At 32.7% G+C, this 16,036-nt stretch overlaps 1 protein-coding gene across 2 annotated transcripts; it reads right to left on the bottom strand.

Annotated features, from left to right (window-relative positions):
• Positions 1–9,379: 9,379 nt before the first annotated feature.
• Positions 9,380–15,264, bottom strand: LOC129319475 (IN2-2 protein-like). Of its 2 annotated transcripts, none has more exons than XM_054964557.1 (5): positions 15,027–15,264; positions 14,734–14,934; positions 12,935–13,107; positions 12,711–12,813; positions 9,380–9,944 (listed from the first exon to the last, which is right to left on the bottom strand). In XM_054964557.1, the coding sequence occupies exons 1-5, from the start codon at positions 15,243–15,245 to the stop codon at positions 9,606–9,608; spliced, it is 1,035 nt and encodes a 344-aa protein (XP_054820532.1). In that variant the 5' UTR covers positions 15,246–15,264; the 3' UTR covers positions 9,380–9,605. The 2 variants fall into 2 exon arrangements, with proteins under 2 accessions (XP_054820532.1, XP_054820534.1); XM_054964559.1 differs by lacking the exon at positions 9,380–9,944 and adding an exon at positions 9,960–11,412.
• Between the last annotated feature and the right edge of the window lie 772 nt (positions 15,265–16,036).

Genomic DNA, 16,036 nt, shown 5'->3' with positions numbered 1-16,036 from the left:
AACAAAGTCCTTACATTGATAGCGAGATTTGATCTATTATCTTATAGATTACAAGCTAAATTTTTAGTAACTAAACCAACATTTATTGATTCATGGTACAAAATTTTGCAATGCAATCAATAGAGGTTAAGAGTGGAAAACATAAATCTAAATATGATATTTCTTTAATTCTAAATTATAGGACACGTTTTATATAAAATTTTATATACTAATAAACCTTATTTAATACACCTAACAACTTTATTTTTTAAAATAAGAATATAAACTTTTAAAAATACCGATCATTTAATATATTGAAAAGAAAATGAACAAAATTAATTATAGAGAAACAATATTAAAACTGGCACATTTAATGAAACTTTAATCTATCCAAAATATCTTATATTTTAGAATAAAAAAGCTCCTTAAAAAGTGTCATATAATTTGAGATGGAGGGAGTATAAAATTTCTAATAACTTACATTATTCAAAATTATATATACCAATCTAAATCTCAATTTAAGAAATTAGTTGAGACAGTTGACTTTGGAGCGAGAAGATAGAAATGGAAGTACTCGTGAAAAAGAAATTTAGATCCTTCAATCTTTTTCCAAGTAAATTCTTTATAAGATAGAAAAATTAGTAGGTTACTTTTAAAAGTTGAGATAATACACAAGGATGGGCTCATTTTGATAGTTAAAATTCTAAGACTAAATCAATAATTAAGAACAAATTCAAGGATCATAAATTATATTTTTTTTTTCTAAAAAGTTTATCATTCTTAATTTTTACACAAGAAACAGATGATATTGCCAATGAATCAAGTTACAGGAGAACACTCAGATCAATGGCTGAGTTGAGAGGGATGAAATTTCAAGATTGCACACCCCTCATAAGATGACACTTCGTTTTGTTTTGGATAAAATTATTGGGTTTTGATCTCTCCCTTTCTTCCTTTCTTCCTTTTTTAATTTTCCAGTTTTATGGTTCTACCAAATTAATGTAATTATTTTTTTTCTTGTGCAACGATGGAAGAAAAAAATAAAGTTAATTGAAAAAAAAAAGTGACAGAAATGAGCCAACGACTTGATTTGTATTTTTAGAATACATAAATAAATAAGTTTAACAACTTTCCTATAAAACCAGCTAGCTCTATCAAATTTTGCCAGGGCTAGCTTATAAGAGGTTAATGTGATTTGTAACTTTCTTTTCCTATTTCATGAATGTGAAAGAGGCTATACATTAGAACACTTTCATTGAATAAAAATATAATTTTCCTATCAGAAAATATATTTATTCATGCTTTATTTCTCAGTCTTATTCTCCTTCTCTCGTATCTTCATTAAAACAAGAAGTCTTATTTCAATAAATTTTTTTTTTGGCCACTTATTTCAGTAGGTGACATCAACTATCTCACATATCTTCATCATTTCCAACTAATTCCCCATTTGCTTTATACAATGAAAATTTATTGTTTTGGAAAGAATTGAGAAGATATCAATTTGTTATGGACAATTATGTACTACAAATACAGAAGAATTCACTATGAGAAAATGGGACACAGAAAAGTTGAGAGCCTATAATGTCCCTAACATATTCCTAAATACCACCAATCTCCCTTTGCCCTCACTCCAATATTTTAACAAAAGTTAAGGTAAGTTAAAATTTAATTTAAAGCCTACTAACCAAAATAGGCTTAATGGCTCAAATAGCACTTACAGTACATATAGTAACCCACCAATAAGATGTTTATATTAACAAAAGAATTCAAATTGACACCCTTGAGAAGTATTAGTCTGGCCTCGCTCCCATTTATTTTTACTAGCCTAACCAATCTTCTTCTATAAATTCTCTGGCCTCTACAAGTTCCTCATTCACAATCATTATATACTCCTGTCTATTTTCCAGCCAATTTAGTCAATCCTTTTTGCCAATTTCCCATTTAACATGTCTCTTAATTTTGGGGATACAACATCTCCCTGAACAGTGCTCACAGATTATAGATCAACATATTCAATTCAATGCAAGACATGTTAACCAAGATAATTTGCCAAGGGAAAAAATGGGAATCAAAAGACATATTTTCGAGCAGCACAGTGTCTTCGCTTACTTAGACATACATTCATGCATAAACAAATCTCCTAGAAGTCCTAGAAGGACAAATCAATATCTCCTCTAATTCTGTTCAAGCCAAGTCATAACATTACCAACTCTTGACTCATTTCACTGTTATAGTCTACAGTTGCAGCTTAGCTTTCTACCTTGGCTTCCTTTGGGCATCCACACTTGAGAACACTGTAGAATCGGCCACTTATATGTCTTATTAATCTTTTGCCCAATGGTTAAAATTAGGCTCTCCATACACTATTTTTTATGCCCACTGGTTAAAAGTAGGCTCTCCATATATGATCTTTTATGCCCACCGGTTAAAATTGGGCTATTCATATATTGTCTTTTATAACAACTGGACCAAAGTATTGGGCCCTTGAGTTGTGTGGGCCACTGATAGGGTTAATTTTTTGTACTCTGGTTAAAAGCTTGAATTAGGCGATCCATGGATTTTTTTTATGCCCATCGCTTAAAATTAGGCGCTTCATAGGTTATCCTTATGTTTCTTGGTTAAAATTAGGCTATTCATAAATTCTCTTTTATGTCCACTGGACAAAAGCATTGGCCCTAGACTTGTATGGGCCACTGATTTGAGTTAATTTTTGGTACTTTGAGTAAAAGATACAATTCAAAAAGTGGAAGTTAACGGTGCTCAGCTTTTCCAGATATCGCTCTTCACTTTCATTTAACATCTCTCTGTTAGGAAGGAGTAGACAAGGGATAGGTTCTGCCTTATACCTGTTGTCTATTGTGTATATCTTGAGGATTGAAGGTGGTTCTTGTAGAATCATCTTCAACCTATGGTGGGAGAAAATCTACTGTGTTAATTGCAAGCTTAGGAGGATCTTTCGGGTAAGGTTCCCTTCAACGCAGAGAGGAGTGATAGCAAGAAAGCTTAACCTTTCATTTTATTTCATTTTATTCGATACCGTATTTTATTTGGATTTTTTTTAAATTTAATAAAGATAATAATAAATAACTAAAAATATAAAAATATAAAAACAAAATTTAATCATTTTTAAGAATATATTTTAAAAAAAAATAATTAATAGAGTTTAATTTTATTTTATCCTATATAATTTTTTATTGATTAAAATTTTATTTTTTTAATTTATTAAAATAATCAAAAAAATATAAAAATACAAAAAACAAAATTTAATCTTTTTAGATTATATTTTTTAAAAAATATATTTATTTAATTCAAAATCAGATTTTTAAGTTCCTTAATCTAATTTTTAAAATTAATAAACATGATTAAAAAAAAGTTATTAAAAATTAAAATATAGAAAGTAAGTTTAGTCCTTTGTTCGTGCACACGTTATAGCTCAAACAAAATAAAAAAAAAGAAACAGAAACAGCACACACGAAACACATAAGGAGAGCAGAAAGCAGAGCAGACACACTCACACGAGCAGAAAAGCTAGAGAGCAGAAAAAACACATAGCCAGATGCAACAGCATGCAGACACAAAACACATGCAGAGAAGCTGCAGCTACGATGCAAGTAGCAGAAAAGAGAAAAAATAAGAGCACAGTGACGTACGAAAAAGGAGGAGCAAAACAGAGCACAAAAGGAATGAGAGTGAGACGGAGATAAAAGGAAGAAAAGAGAGACCAAAAGGGAAGGGAAGCATGAGTACGTAGGCATGAGGCCTTCCCTCTAAAAATGCATGCACGAAGAACAAAAGGGAGGACTTTCAGGCGTGAGACTCTCTCTCCCATCTATATGCACAGAACATAACAAGAAAGAGAGAGACGTGCACAAAGAGATAGTAGAGAACTGAGAAGGACAAAAAAAGACCAGATGAAAACGGTGAAGAAGTAGCAGAAGAGGCCGAGATTAGAAGAGAGACTGAGAACGAGGAAAGAGCACGAGAAGCTTGAACAGAGATAAAGAGCACGAGAAACAGAGCATCGAGAAGAGGAGGAAGGAGAAAGAAAGAGAGAGACCGAGAGGGAGAAACAGGGATGAGAAAACGCAGCAGAAAACAGAGCACTGAAGGAACGAGCGCGAAAAAAATGGACAAGAGAACAATGGAAAAGGAGAAGAAAAATGAGGAAGAGAAGAGAGAGACCGTGAGGGAGAATTAGGGACGAGAAAACAGAGAGAAAACAGAGCAGGAGATGCATCAGAGACGGACCGAGTTGTTGCCAAGATGTTAGAGATTGGAAGTGAGGGAGAGGCAACGTTGGAGAGCTGAGGAGGATGTATTATTACGTGCTTATGTCAAACAGTATGGTCTAAGGGAATAGAATCTTGTGTCTCAGCGCATGAACACACCCCTTAATAGGGATGCCAAATCCTGCTTAAAAAGATGGACGAACTACCTCAAACCTGGGTGGAGAGGATTTTTCTTCCTTCTGTCGGATCATCTATGGAGTGCGTGAAGAGGCTTCAGTCCTTATCCTTCATTTGCCTATTTGGGTTTTTTTTTTTTTTTCTGGTGAGCTGAACCCCTCCTCCCTTCTTTTCTTGCACTAGATATGTGCATGAGTTTTTGCGTTGATTATGCTATTAAGGGACTGATTCTTTAGAGGAATTCACTCATGTTGAAACCAAGAGATTTGAAAGCTTCGAAAGTTTAAATATTGATAATGGATATTTAAAAAAATATTTAAAGAAGAAATAACTTTATATTATTGAGTGAATATTGTTCCTGTAGGATGTTTGTTAAAATATTATAAAAGAAGAATTGAAAGAATTCATATGCTTATCAAACTAAGGTTAAATATATTTTTTATAGCATAAAAGAGCATATGAATTGAATCTGATTTTTTATCTCTTTATTTCTTAAAGTCGAGATATTAGCTTGATTTTGATTTCTATGGGAGATAAATTGGGTGATTGATGGTAATGATGATATGTGGATCTTGTTAATTTTAATTGTTGGATGCTATTACCACAACTCTCATTATTTTCTTTCAAAAGTGTTATCTAAGCATTAATCCTATTTGAAAAAAAAAACTTAAAGAATACATTCTTAAGTTAAAGAGGGAGTGAAATGTCAAATAGTTTATTTCTCTCTTCTTTCCATTGTCTTTATTGTATGAATTATTTAGCCAACCATAATATTATTTACTGATTGTAAATGTAAATATTTTGATTATCTATTTATTGTGTAAGATTTTAAGAATCTCCATGGGCATTTAAAATGATCATATATCGTGAAAATCAATAAGATTTTGCAGGTATGAGGATTAATTTTATATATAATAATATAGGTTTCAAAGGCCCATCATTAAAATTAACTCTTGTTTATATATAATTTAAATCAATAAAGTATTTAAGTCTAATGAGAGATTTCAAGAATTTTCATTGAGATTTAATTAAGTACATCATCATGTGAGATAATAAATCTTTGTAGATGATGTGATTATCACTTTGTATACAATAAATAAATAAATAATTTTTGTAAATAAAATTATAAATGTTTTTTAATAAAATTAATTAATTAAATTAATGTATTAAATATTTTGATTATATGAGATTTTTGAATATTTATAGACCTCTAGAATAATCATCTTACTGTGAAAGTCAATAAGACTTCGCAGGTATAGCGATTAAAATTTCTATGTTTAAAAATATAAATTATATAATTACGCATTTAAAATATATTTAAAATATATACATTATTCAATCTTTTATTGTGTGAGGATTTTGAATCGCCACATATATTTAAGATAATCGTATTACCGTAAAACTCAATAAGACTTTACAGATATGATGGTTAAGAGTTTTTTAAAAAAAGTATATATGTACATACATGCTTAAAAAATTATTATTAATACTTAAAAATATCCATAAGAATATAAATAAATAAATAAATTAAGTTGCTAAATTCTTTTATTGTGTGACATTTTGAAATCTCCGCAAATATATAAAATAATTGTATTACCGTATAAGCCAATAAGGCTCTGCAGGTATTGCGATTAAATTTCCATCATAAAATATAAAAAATAGAAATGGAAATAATTTTTAAACCCTTTTATTTTCTTTATTGCAAAAATTTAAAAAATTGAGAAAATAGTTAAAATTAAAATTGCAATTTAAAACACATACATCAAAATTTCATAAATTGTTTTACTTGTAAAATGATGAATTATTTTTAATTAATTTCTCTTTAAAAAATATTTTTACCAACAACTTTCAAAGCCTGATCTATATAGACTTTGATCTCCATCATAGGATATATAGGCTTTAGAGTCGAATTCTGAGTCAAATCCTTCCTCGTAAATAAATAAATATTTTTACTTAAATATTATCATTTTTATATCAAATACATGAATAAGAAAAGGATAATTAAAATAAATTTAAAATCATATTAATTTAGCACAACAAACTTTAGGTAACTGTTCTCACGAACAGGTGTTGTGGGGTGCCTAACATATTTTTCATACTCAATCGACTCCCAAACCTATTTTTTATTTTAGCAGACCATCTTTATCCTCTTTTAAACAGTTTTTTCAAAATTTTTTTTTAAATTTTGGTGACGACTCCCATTTCTTCAGTTCCTGTTATGAAGGTCAGAACCTCCACTTACGCACCACTCACGTCGCATTTTTTGGATGCAACAATTATAGTGATGTAGTTTGTGCGTGAAAGCAAGAAAGAAATAATATTACTATCCCAGAATGCTCTGTCATTGTCACTGAGTAGCAAAAGGAGAAAAAGCTTGCTTTTCTTTGCCTGAATTAATCTCTCTTACCCCCTGATTTTTGCCATATGCTTTGTTCATGTCGCTTCGATAAGCCAAGACATGTAAGTGCTCCCACGATGATGGGGCAGATGGTAAAGGATGGCAAAACACCACATCTTCTCAAAGAAATCATCACAAACATTCTCAAAACCCTTTTATTCTTTTCATTTGTCATGGTAGATGGTATATCCCAAGTGAACCTGAGCCTTTGCCCTTATATTTGCTTGATTGCGAGATGTGAGTAGTTCAATTTTAGAACACTCCATGGAAGATGTACCATAGGATTGTTAGTTCGAGCAATGGCTTTCTCTGTATCAAACTCTTTGATATGTCCTTTTTATTATGGAATCCAGCGGCTAGAGAGGTGAGATCGTCACCCAACCTGTTAATCCTTTTGAGCTTGAGAAATTAATCTATGATGGATTTGGGTTTTACCCAACTGTTATATAATGATTACAAGTTATGAGGCTTTGATCTGTGATGGACTTGGGTTTTACTCAACTGGCATATGTTTTTATTTTGTTGTCGCTTATGGTTAAGTATCTTCCCCACTCGCATATGTTGCTCCCAATCCTTGAAGGTGCAAAAGTCTTCATTCACGTGCCTCGATGAAAATGCGTGCTGGCACTGTTGCTCCATGTTTCCAACTAGCTATAATATGATATCCTCTATTAATATTAATCTTCCATGTTTCCAACTTCATTGCTGACTATGAAGGTTTCAATATCAAGTCTATAAAACAATTTGATTCCCTAACCAGTTTGGTTTGGGATAAAAAAGGTAGCAAAGATTTTGTCTAAAGTAAACTTATCACTTTGTCTTATAGATTCATTTCTCTTCTCTTGAAATTTGAACTGGGCGCTGCATGTTTATCTTGAAGTTTCTCTTTCAGAAATAACCTCAACAATGTATCATTAATAGCATTGTAATCCGTGGAAAAGCTACTAACGTTTTGTTTATGAAGAGGAATTCTTCGAAATGTTTCCGAGCATGTTTTTTTAGTTTTAATTAATTACTTGATTATTAACTTATTTGATATTTTTATCAAGGGGAATCTCCAACGCAAGTTGAAATAAATGGTAAGTCTGAATCCTAATGCATCTTACTGCTATTACATGTAATGGAATTGCTAATAGCTGCATCTGAATTACAGCACAATAATTTATCCTAAACTACCACAATAAACTGCTATATACTACTAATAATTATAGTATATGATAATAATAACATAAAGATAATCACCCCTATTTCCCCACGTCCTCACTAATTGCTTCTGTCAGTTCCTCGCCCTCTCTCCATTTCTCTTTCCTTTTCCACCCTCTATGTCAAGTTCATGTTAGTCTACTTTTTACTTTTTTTCATTGCAGCTTTTACTTCTGCCAATGCTCTAAGAATTTTTGCCCTCCTTCTCCATATCATTTTTTGTCTTTCTTTTATACAACTTCAAATTCATATTTACTCTCTTCCTAAATGGCTAACCTATTAAAATATACAGCGCACTCGCTTATATAGTCAGAACCTTCCCCAAGTCTCTCCAATGTGAGACCTGACAACTCTCCCAACCAATTCATGATGCTCCTGTCATGAGTGGCCCACCGACTGGGCAAACTTGGATTTGGCTCTGATATTATTTTGTCACGGGGCCATTATTCTCTCCCAAAAGGCTAACCCATTAGGATATGCAATGCACCCACTTATATAATTAAGACTCTTTTTAAATCTCTCTAATGTGAGACTTAACATGGAGCTCATGTATTTGAAAAGAAAGACTTACAACTAATCAAACAATATAATTTTTGAATTTCAGGATGCTTTGTTCTCTTCTTCTCAAATGCTCCCAGACACTACTCCTGTGACATGTCAGTTCCTTTTTTGACTATCAAGGCATGATCCTAACTTCTTATAAAATCCTCTTGGTGATCGTACTGAAGTTCTTCCTTTGGCAGTAAGAGGTGCGCCGCACGCAACATCTTATGAGCTTTTTATTTTTTTTTTATTTTTTTTAACAATGTACTATAATATAAGAGGTAAAAATTTATGGGATATTGAGAAATATTTATGCAATATTTTTATTTTGCACTTCCCACATTTGAATAAAGACAATAGTTCATACATTAAAAAAGAAGTAAGCTTCAAATTCAAATCATTACTTTACTACTCAAAAATCCTCTGCAATCAGAGTTCATTTTGTTGTGTCTCTGCCTTTCAAGCTGCTTCACACATTAGAAATCTATTGGCTTTGACAAGTTTGTCTGTAAGACGTCTCTTTAGCAAATACAAAACTAGCGTCGTCGCATACTGTAAAATTAGGAGGCCACTGTTTTTTTTTTTTTAACGCTAAAGTTGATTAGGACCTACTTTGCAAGAACAGCTAATCGCTTAAATTGATTGAAGGAGGGTGATTAATGTTCTTTTTAGTTACTACCGAATTCTTCAATGTCCTCCTTCATTTTTATTGTCAACTATTTATCATCAACTATTGTCAAAGAAGCGTGCAATGATAAACACTGGTGAAGAGATAATCTAACTACTAAGTTAATTCATTATTCACTGGCCACATGAAAGGGAGATTTGAAAGGAAAAGAATAGCCTCTAATTTCACAATAAAAGTAAAATTTCATAAATATTATTTTTACCCCAATTTATGTTCTAATTATAATTTGAGTTTGTCAATGTTTTTACTGTCCCGTGCATTGCACGGGAGTTAGAATCTAGTATAAGTATGTAACAACTCCATTGAGGCAAGGATACCTCTTGTACTAATCAGTTTGCCAAAGGCAGCAACGAGTACTGAATATATGAAGTACAAGGAATGAACTTCTTTAAGCAGCTTTCCAAGAAGAAAGAGGAGGAGTGTCACCTTCCTGCCATGTAGGTATTCCAGGACCAGATCTTTCACCCTTGACTGCATCAGCAGCAACGAAAGACTCGAGTTCTGCCATTTCTTCTGGAGTAAGCTTAACTGACAAAGCTCCAATGTTTTGGTTCAAGTTCTCAATTTTGGTGGTTCCAGGTATAGGGCACACATCATTCCCCTGATGATGAACCCAGGCCAATGCTAGCTGGGACGGAGTGCATCCCTTCCTTGTAGCCATTTCACTAACCCTCTCAAATATAATCTTGTTGTGCTCCATGTTTTCGGGATAGAATCTAGGCAAACGCTGAAACGACGTACAATACATACATGAAGCAGATTATATCTTGATGTCAATCTATCAACAACGGATGTTTCAAGCATGGATATGGAATTGTGTCCATCATTTACATTGAAGCAAAGTGTCAGGTATGACAAATTTTATATCTCAACCTTCAGAAGGATGCTGCAACACTCAAGGCACAAGCCTGTCGTAGCATGTTATTACATGTCTTACATATCATAACATTTAACAATTTTTAATCTGATTGTCTGTTTTTATATATTGCATCCACTGCCGCATAGACACAAACGTGCAAGATATTACATGATAGATACGAAGTGAGTAAATTGGTACCATGTCAAACATATGATAATAACCAGAGATTTTGAACTAAAATACATGTTATTTGCAGTGCACATTAATCATCTCACATGTTGACAATTGGGAAAGATGCAACAACAACAAGCCTTATCCCACTAAATCGGATTAGTTATATGAATTGCACAATGCCGTTGTGCTCTAACAATGGGAAAGAAACAAGAAACATTAAATTTTAAAGCAGCTTAATACTTTTATTTTCCTTTCACTTCTTTTTTAAAATTTCTTTTCACCCTTCCTCACCAAAAATGGTTAAGAGCGAAAAATAATTAGGGGGCATTTCTCAATTATTAGTGACAGCTCAAGCAAACATACCAACAGTTCTCCATCATCATCAATATTTCATATTACAGAGTATAATTGTAAACTTGCTCAAACTCATAGTTTATTACCAGCTTGCATGATACAAAAGAGGATAAACCAAATATATTTACTACCTTGAAGGTTATTTATGCACAAAGTTTCATTACTTATAAACTTGAATGTCCTCCAAAGTTCATGACATCAACGTTTCAAAGCAACAGTAAAAATGACGCTTTAATGTTAAGTCAAGTAACTCAGTACTTATCTCAAATTTCATTATCAACTTTAATGTTAAGTGAAGTGACTCAGTAGAGTTTTATAGTATTTATTTGTGCTGGAAACTTGTAATCGAGTCAAGCAGTTATCTTCTTTAAATTATAAGTTTGAAAAGACAATGTTGAAGTGGTAAACTTGATATCATAAGACCTTTTTTCTACGCAAACATGACACTAATGCTCGTCAAATTCCCACCTCCACCCCTTCGAAAAAATAACCTAGTCAGCAACAAATATGGCACATAGGAATTAGAAAACATGCAGCCCATCAAACAGAAAAGAAGAAGCATACAAGGATTCTTTAAACTCTAGTCCTTTTAACCCATACACATGAGATTGAACTCATAAATTAGTGAGAGGAGCAAGGACAGTATAGAAGAAAGGCTGTAGCCATATAATTCTATTCTCCTGCAAGTTCAAATATCAAGGCAATGTCCAGGACGGCAGTACCCCCTGTTGATAGAACTTACATGATACCTACAAGCCTCCAAGGCATAAACTAGATGGATGGAGACAAGCTTGTTCTATTGATCAACCTATGAAAGAAGAAATCCAAATAAAAATGTATCAAGATAAACTTTTCTCAAGCCATCTTGCATATTTTCAGTCAATGTCTCCTCTGTCAGGGTTTAGTTTGGCAATCCCTACTCAGCGTTCAGAATTCAATTTTCAATGCATAAGCTAATTAAGATGGAAAAAAAGGACAGAATCTGGAAATGCAGAGGGAAATAGCAGGATTGAAATAAACAAAAGATCTGAGCAAATTTAACTGTGTTTTTCTTTTAAAAAATCTTGCCATCACTCGAGATTTGTCAAGAGAGCTATGCACCTGAACAACAACTGTGTTATTATCTTCACAATTTATCCAGTTTATGCATGTTTCTAAACAAATTGATGCTAATGAATGCAATTGTTATATTATGCAAACATGATTACAAAATCCACAAGAAAGATTATCAATTAATTCAACAACAACACTCTACACTCTACAGCTATTTAATCTTGAATGGTAAAACTATAATTGAAATTTTGAAGGACACAAAAGATTAGAAAAAGCTGACTTTACTGACTTTCAAGTTGAAGGGCTTTGAAATAAGGGAAAATGACAATTAGCGACCCCATAAGAATATTAATGACAATCACAAACCTTTATGGAAATTTCAATAACAGACCATTATCTTCACTTGTAATTAAAAAAATGCAAATAGTTAGTTGGGAAATCTACTAAATACACTTAAAATTATTTGTAATATTAGTTGGGAATTTATGAAAGTTACTTGTGAATCTCAATTTTTTATTGCCGATATATAGATAAACCACTTGGAAAATCAAGTAAATACACTTTGAATTATTTGAAATGTTAGTTGGGAATTTACAAGAATTAGTTGTGAATTGCAAGCTAACCCCTTGTGATCTTTTTTCTGTCAATATATAGATAAATTACTTGGGAAATCTACTAAATACACTTGGAATTATTTATAATGTCAGCTAGAAAATTACAAGAGTCGGTTATGAATTATAAGCTGATCACTTGTGATTTTGTGTTATCACTTGAGAAATTAATAAAAGATAGTTGGGAATTTTTGTAGCATTAGTTGATAATTTACTAAAGTTTGTTGTGAATCTCAAACTAATCAATAAAAGATAATTTATTACAAGTAAAGACCATGGTCTGTTATTAAAATTTCAGTAATTTAGGGTTTGTAATTGTCATTAATGTTCTTATAGGTCCTCAATTGTCATTTTCCCTTGAAATAATACCATTAGAAGCTAAGCTAGTTTTTCATGACAAGTGAAACCAAAGTGCATAATGCATATTTGAATGACTGCAAACCTTCCGAAAGTCATTCTCTGAAAAGCTTTCAACCACCTTCACTCCTGAAGAAAAGAATCCTCGTCCAAGAGGACTATAAGCTACAATTCCAATGCCAAGTTCTCTGAAAATTTAACGAATGCAAAATCAAAGGTTGCAAATCTATACCCTAATTGTTTATCAAAAGACCAATAGAGAGAAATGATAGATATTATAATTAGCAACTTTAGCAGTTCAAACCTCACCTGCAGGTTGGAATTATTTCGTCCTCCACATCTCTTGTCCATAATGACCACTCCAACTGCACAGCTGTTATAGGATGAACAGCATGTGCTCTTCTGATTGTTGAGGCTGAGGCCTCAGACAAGCCAATATATTTTATTTTTCCCTCCTCGACAAGCTTTTTAAGTTCCCCGATCTTAAAATAAAAAATATGAAAATAAGTATAAAGTTTGATATCATACATGCAGTTTTTTTTTTTTTTTTTTGAGTGAAAAGGATCAAAAAATTATAGAACATCTTATCTTTCATTCCCTATAAGCCATACCATGTGCATGACGAAAAGGATGCATGTCAATTATGGACCTATTGTCAGTTTCATTTGTCAAAGTTGGATCTCTTTGAAAATAAGTTATGGAAGATAAATTGCAGATTCACAAAAGTACTCTTAGTTGCAAGATGAACCTTTATAGTGAAAACTTAAATTCTCTATGGTAACGCCTAGAAAGATAGCAAATGATCTAGGCCCAGATCTTGCACCAAAAGTCTGAATTCAATCTTTAAGATTAGCTGAGCTTGATATATCTGGGTTTGACAAGTATCCCTTCCAAGTTCCCATACCCCATTCCCTATAAGTATCTCCCAAGGTCATGGACCTCCTACGTAATCCAAAAAAATGTATATGATTATGTGGAGTGAATTGTTATACTCTTGGACACAGAAAACGTATGAATGGATGGTAGGAAGAAGAAAGGACTTCTTGATTGTGCAAGTCATTGAGAAAAGAAAGATGCTCCTTAACCTTTTAGTCCATCTAGCATAGCCAAATGGCAATTTAAAGACAACTGAATACAACGTTTCATTTTTATAAAACCTAATATACCACCATATGATCATGCAGCATGCATTTTACAACTGGTGGGAAAAGATATTGTTTCAGGAACTCAGATTAAATTCCTCCAAACAAGAAACTTTTAGTACCAAATAATCCACTTGGCCTTCAGAAATCAGGTCAGGTGACGAAAAAATTTCAGCTACAACCACAAGGAATGCCTACAATATTGGTTTAAGACTATGGTAATTAAAAGATCCGAAAACATGAGTGAAAACTGAGGCTACAAAATGTTAAAAGTGTTCCCAAATCCTAATAAATATTTTGCAGGAAAATCATCTCATATGATTAAAATAATGCTCCATAGTTTTCCAGTTCATGAGGGTGTAAACCTTATAAGAAAACATACTAGAATCACCAAGTACCAGCATTTAATAAGATTCTGTATAAATAGTACATTATCGAAGAGCCAGAGCCAAGAAAGATTGCTTTCAATCTTCCGTAATCTCACACAGTGCTAGCTATATCAAGGATTTTAAGTTTTTCTGAATAATATTACATACGGGCAAATTAACACTTGCGTGTTTGGTCCAAATCTGTACGCATCCCCTGGTTTAAGATATCTCATTTCTGCACTCTTGGTTTTTTTGGTTACACCTGACACCCATGTAAATATGTAAAAGTTACTATGATAATTTATTATCAGTGTATTGTGTGTCTGTGATGACTATTACTAGGATTAAGTAACTCCATTGGAACAAGATAAAATTCAAATTGCAAGTGAAACAGACATATAGCACTGACTTGCATGATTATTTTAGTTAAAATTTACCCACAGGATAGATGAAAGGTGTATTATTCAACGGCCTATCTATCTTGCATCAATTTTAGTGAAAACACAAGGTGAAATTGATTTCACCTCAAACACGAACCACATAAATAAACTATAATTTACCCAGAGAAAAGATCATCCAAAGCAGATAAAAGACGGACCGTGACTTCAATAGGAACACGAGTATCAACACGATGCTGGTAATAGAGATCAATGCAATCGATCTCCAGTCTCTTCAAGCTGGCCTCACAAGCCGCTCTCACGTACGCAGGATCGCCACGGATACCAGCCTTGCCGTCGGCAAAGCTGATTCCGAATTTGGAGGCCAATTCAACCTTCTCCTTCACACCTCCCTTCAGAGCCTGGCCAGATAAATTCACACCCAATTCATCATAAACCCACAGAGTGAACAAACGCGAAGAAGCTACAAACTGCAAAAGGACTTGTAATCGACCAATAGCTTTCCGAGAAGAATTTCATTCGTGTGTGGGCCGTAGACATCGGAAGTGTCGAGAAATGTGACGCCGCTCTGGATGGCGTGGTGGATGAGAGCGATCATGTCAGGTTCAGGTTTAGGAGTGCCATAGCCAGAAGACATGCTCATGCAACCAAGTCCCTGGGCCGATACCTCCAAGCCTGGTGAACCCAGCTTGATCCTACCCACTATCGCCATTTCTGACAACTGAGATGATGTTTGGAAGCAGCGGGTAGTTTTTAAGACTGAGTCGTGCCATGCTGCCACATCGGCTCTTTCAGTTGTTGTGGACCCCCTCTCAGCTCTCTATAATTTATTATTCAACTCTCATAGTCAAAAGCATAATTATCATACGTATGACTATGAGAGAGACTAAAGCCGGAGAGATCCATGTCTGCAAGGCTTCGATCGAGTTGGGTATCAAATATATTTAAAGAGAGAGATCTAAACGTATGAGATAAATTAAAGATTTGATTATGATTTAAAGCCTGTATAACTATTTTTTTAGTATTTAAATTTGAGTCTATTTAAAATTTAACTTAGCTTAAAAACTTATTTAAAAGCTTACTTAAAAGTAAATATTTTAAATATGCTTGTATTTTAATTTTAAATGTCTCAAATATATTTTAGGACTACTATAATATATAATATATAACCTGATTTATTAATTATAATATATAATAATTGAAAGGACGTTCCAGTTACAATATAATATTAAAATAAAATAACAATATTGAGATTAATATATAAGCATAACATGATTAAAAGTTTAATTAGAAATAAAAAAGAATAAATTGATTAAAAATTAAATGGTGAAACTAATGTATTTGTGATACATTACATAATATATATATATATATATATATATAGCCCAATCTGTTAGGTTCATAGGGTGGGCCTTGAAGAAATAGCCCTAACCTGTTTAACTAAATAGGTTTAATTAAAAGTTTGAGCCTAACTTGAGCTTATTTGGTAAGTGCACTAGGTGA

The sequence above is a fragment of the Prosopis cineraria genome, unplaced genomic scaffold (assembly GCF_029017545.1).
Source record: "Prosopis cineraria cultivar Desert tree isolate PC_DT_omini unplaced genomic scaffold, ASM2901754v1 PC9, whole genome shotgun sequence".
In the NCBI taxonomy this organism is placed as follows: Eukaryota; Viridiplantae; Streptophyta; class Magnoliopsida; order Fabales; family Fabaceae; genus Prosopis; species Prosopis cineraria.
Note: the sequence above shows the minus strand (reverse complement) of the source record. Positions and strands in the feature narration are given on the sequence as shown.

What these genes read in the sequence shown, in the direction of transcription:
- LOC129319475 (XM_054964557.1), bottom strand. Translation starts at nt 15,245, where the DNA reads ATGGCGATAGTGGGTAGGATCAAGCTGGGTTCACCAGGCTTGGAGGTA. An exon ending in TTCTTCTCGGAAAGCTATTG is followed by an intron (nt 14,935 to 15,026) that starts GTCGATTACAAG and finishes TTATCTGGCCAG; the next exon opens with GCTCTGAAGGGAGGTGTGAA. An exon ending in GTGTTCCTATTGAAGTCACG is followed by an intron (nt 13,108 to 14,733) that starts GTCCGTCTTTTA and finishes TTTTATTTTAAG; the next exon opens with ATCGGGGAACTTAAAAAGCT.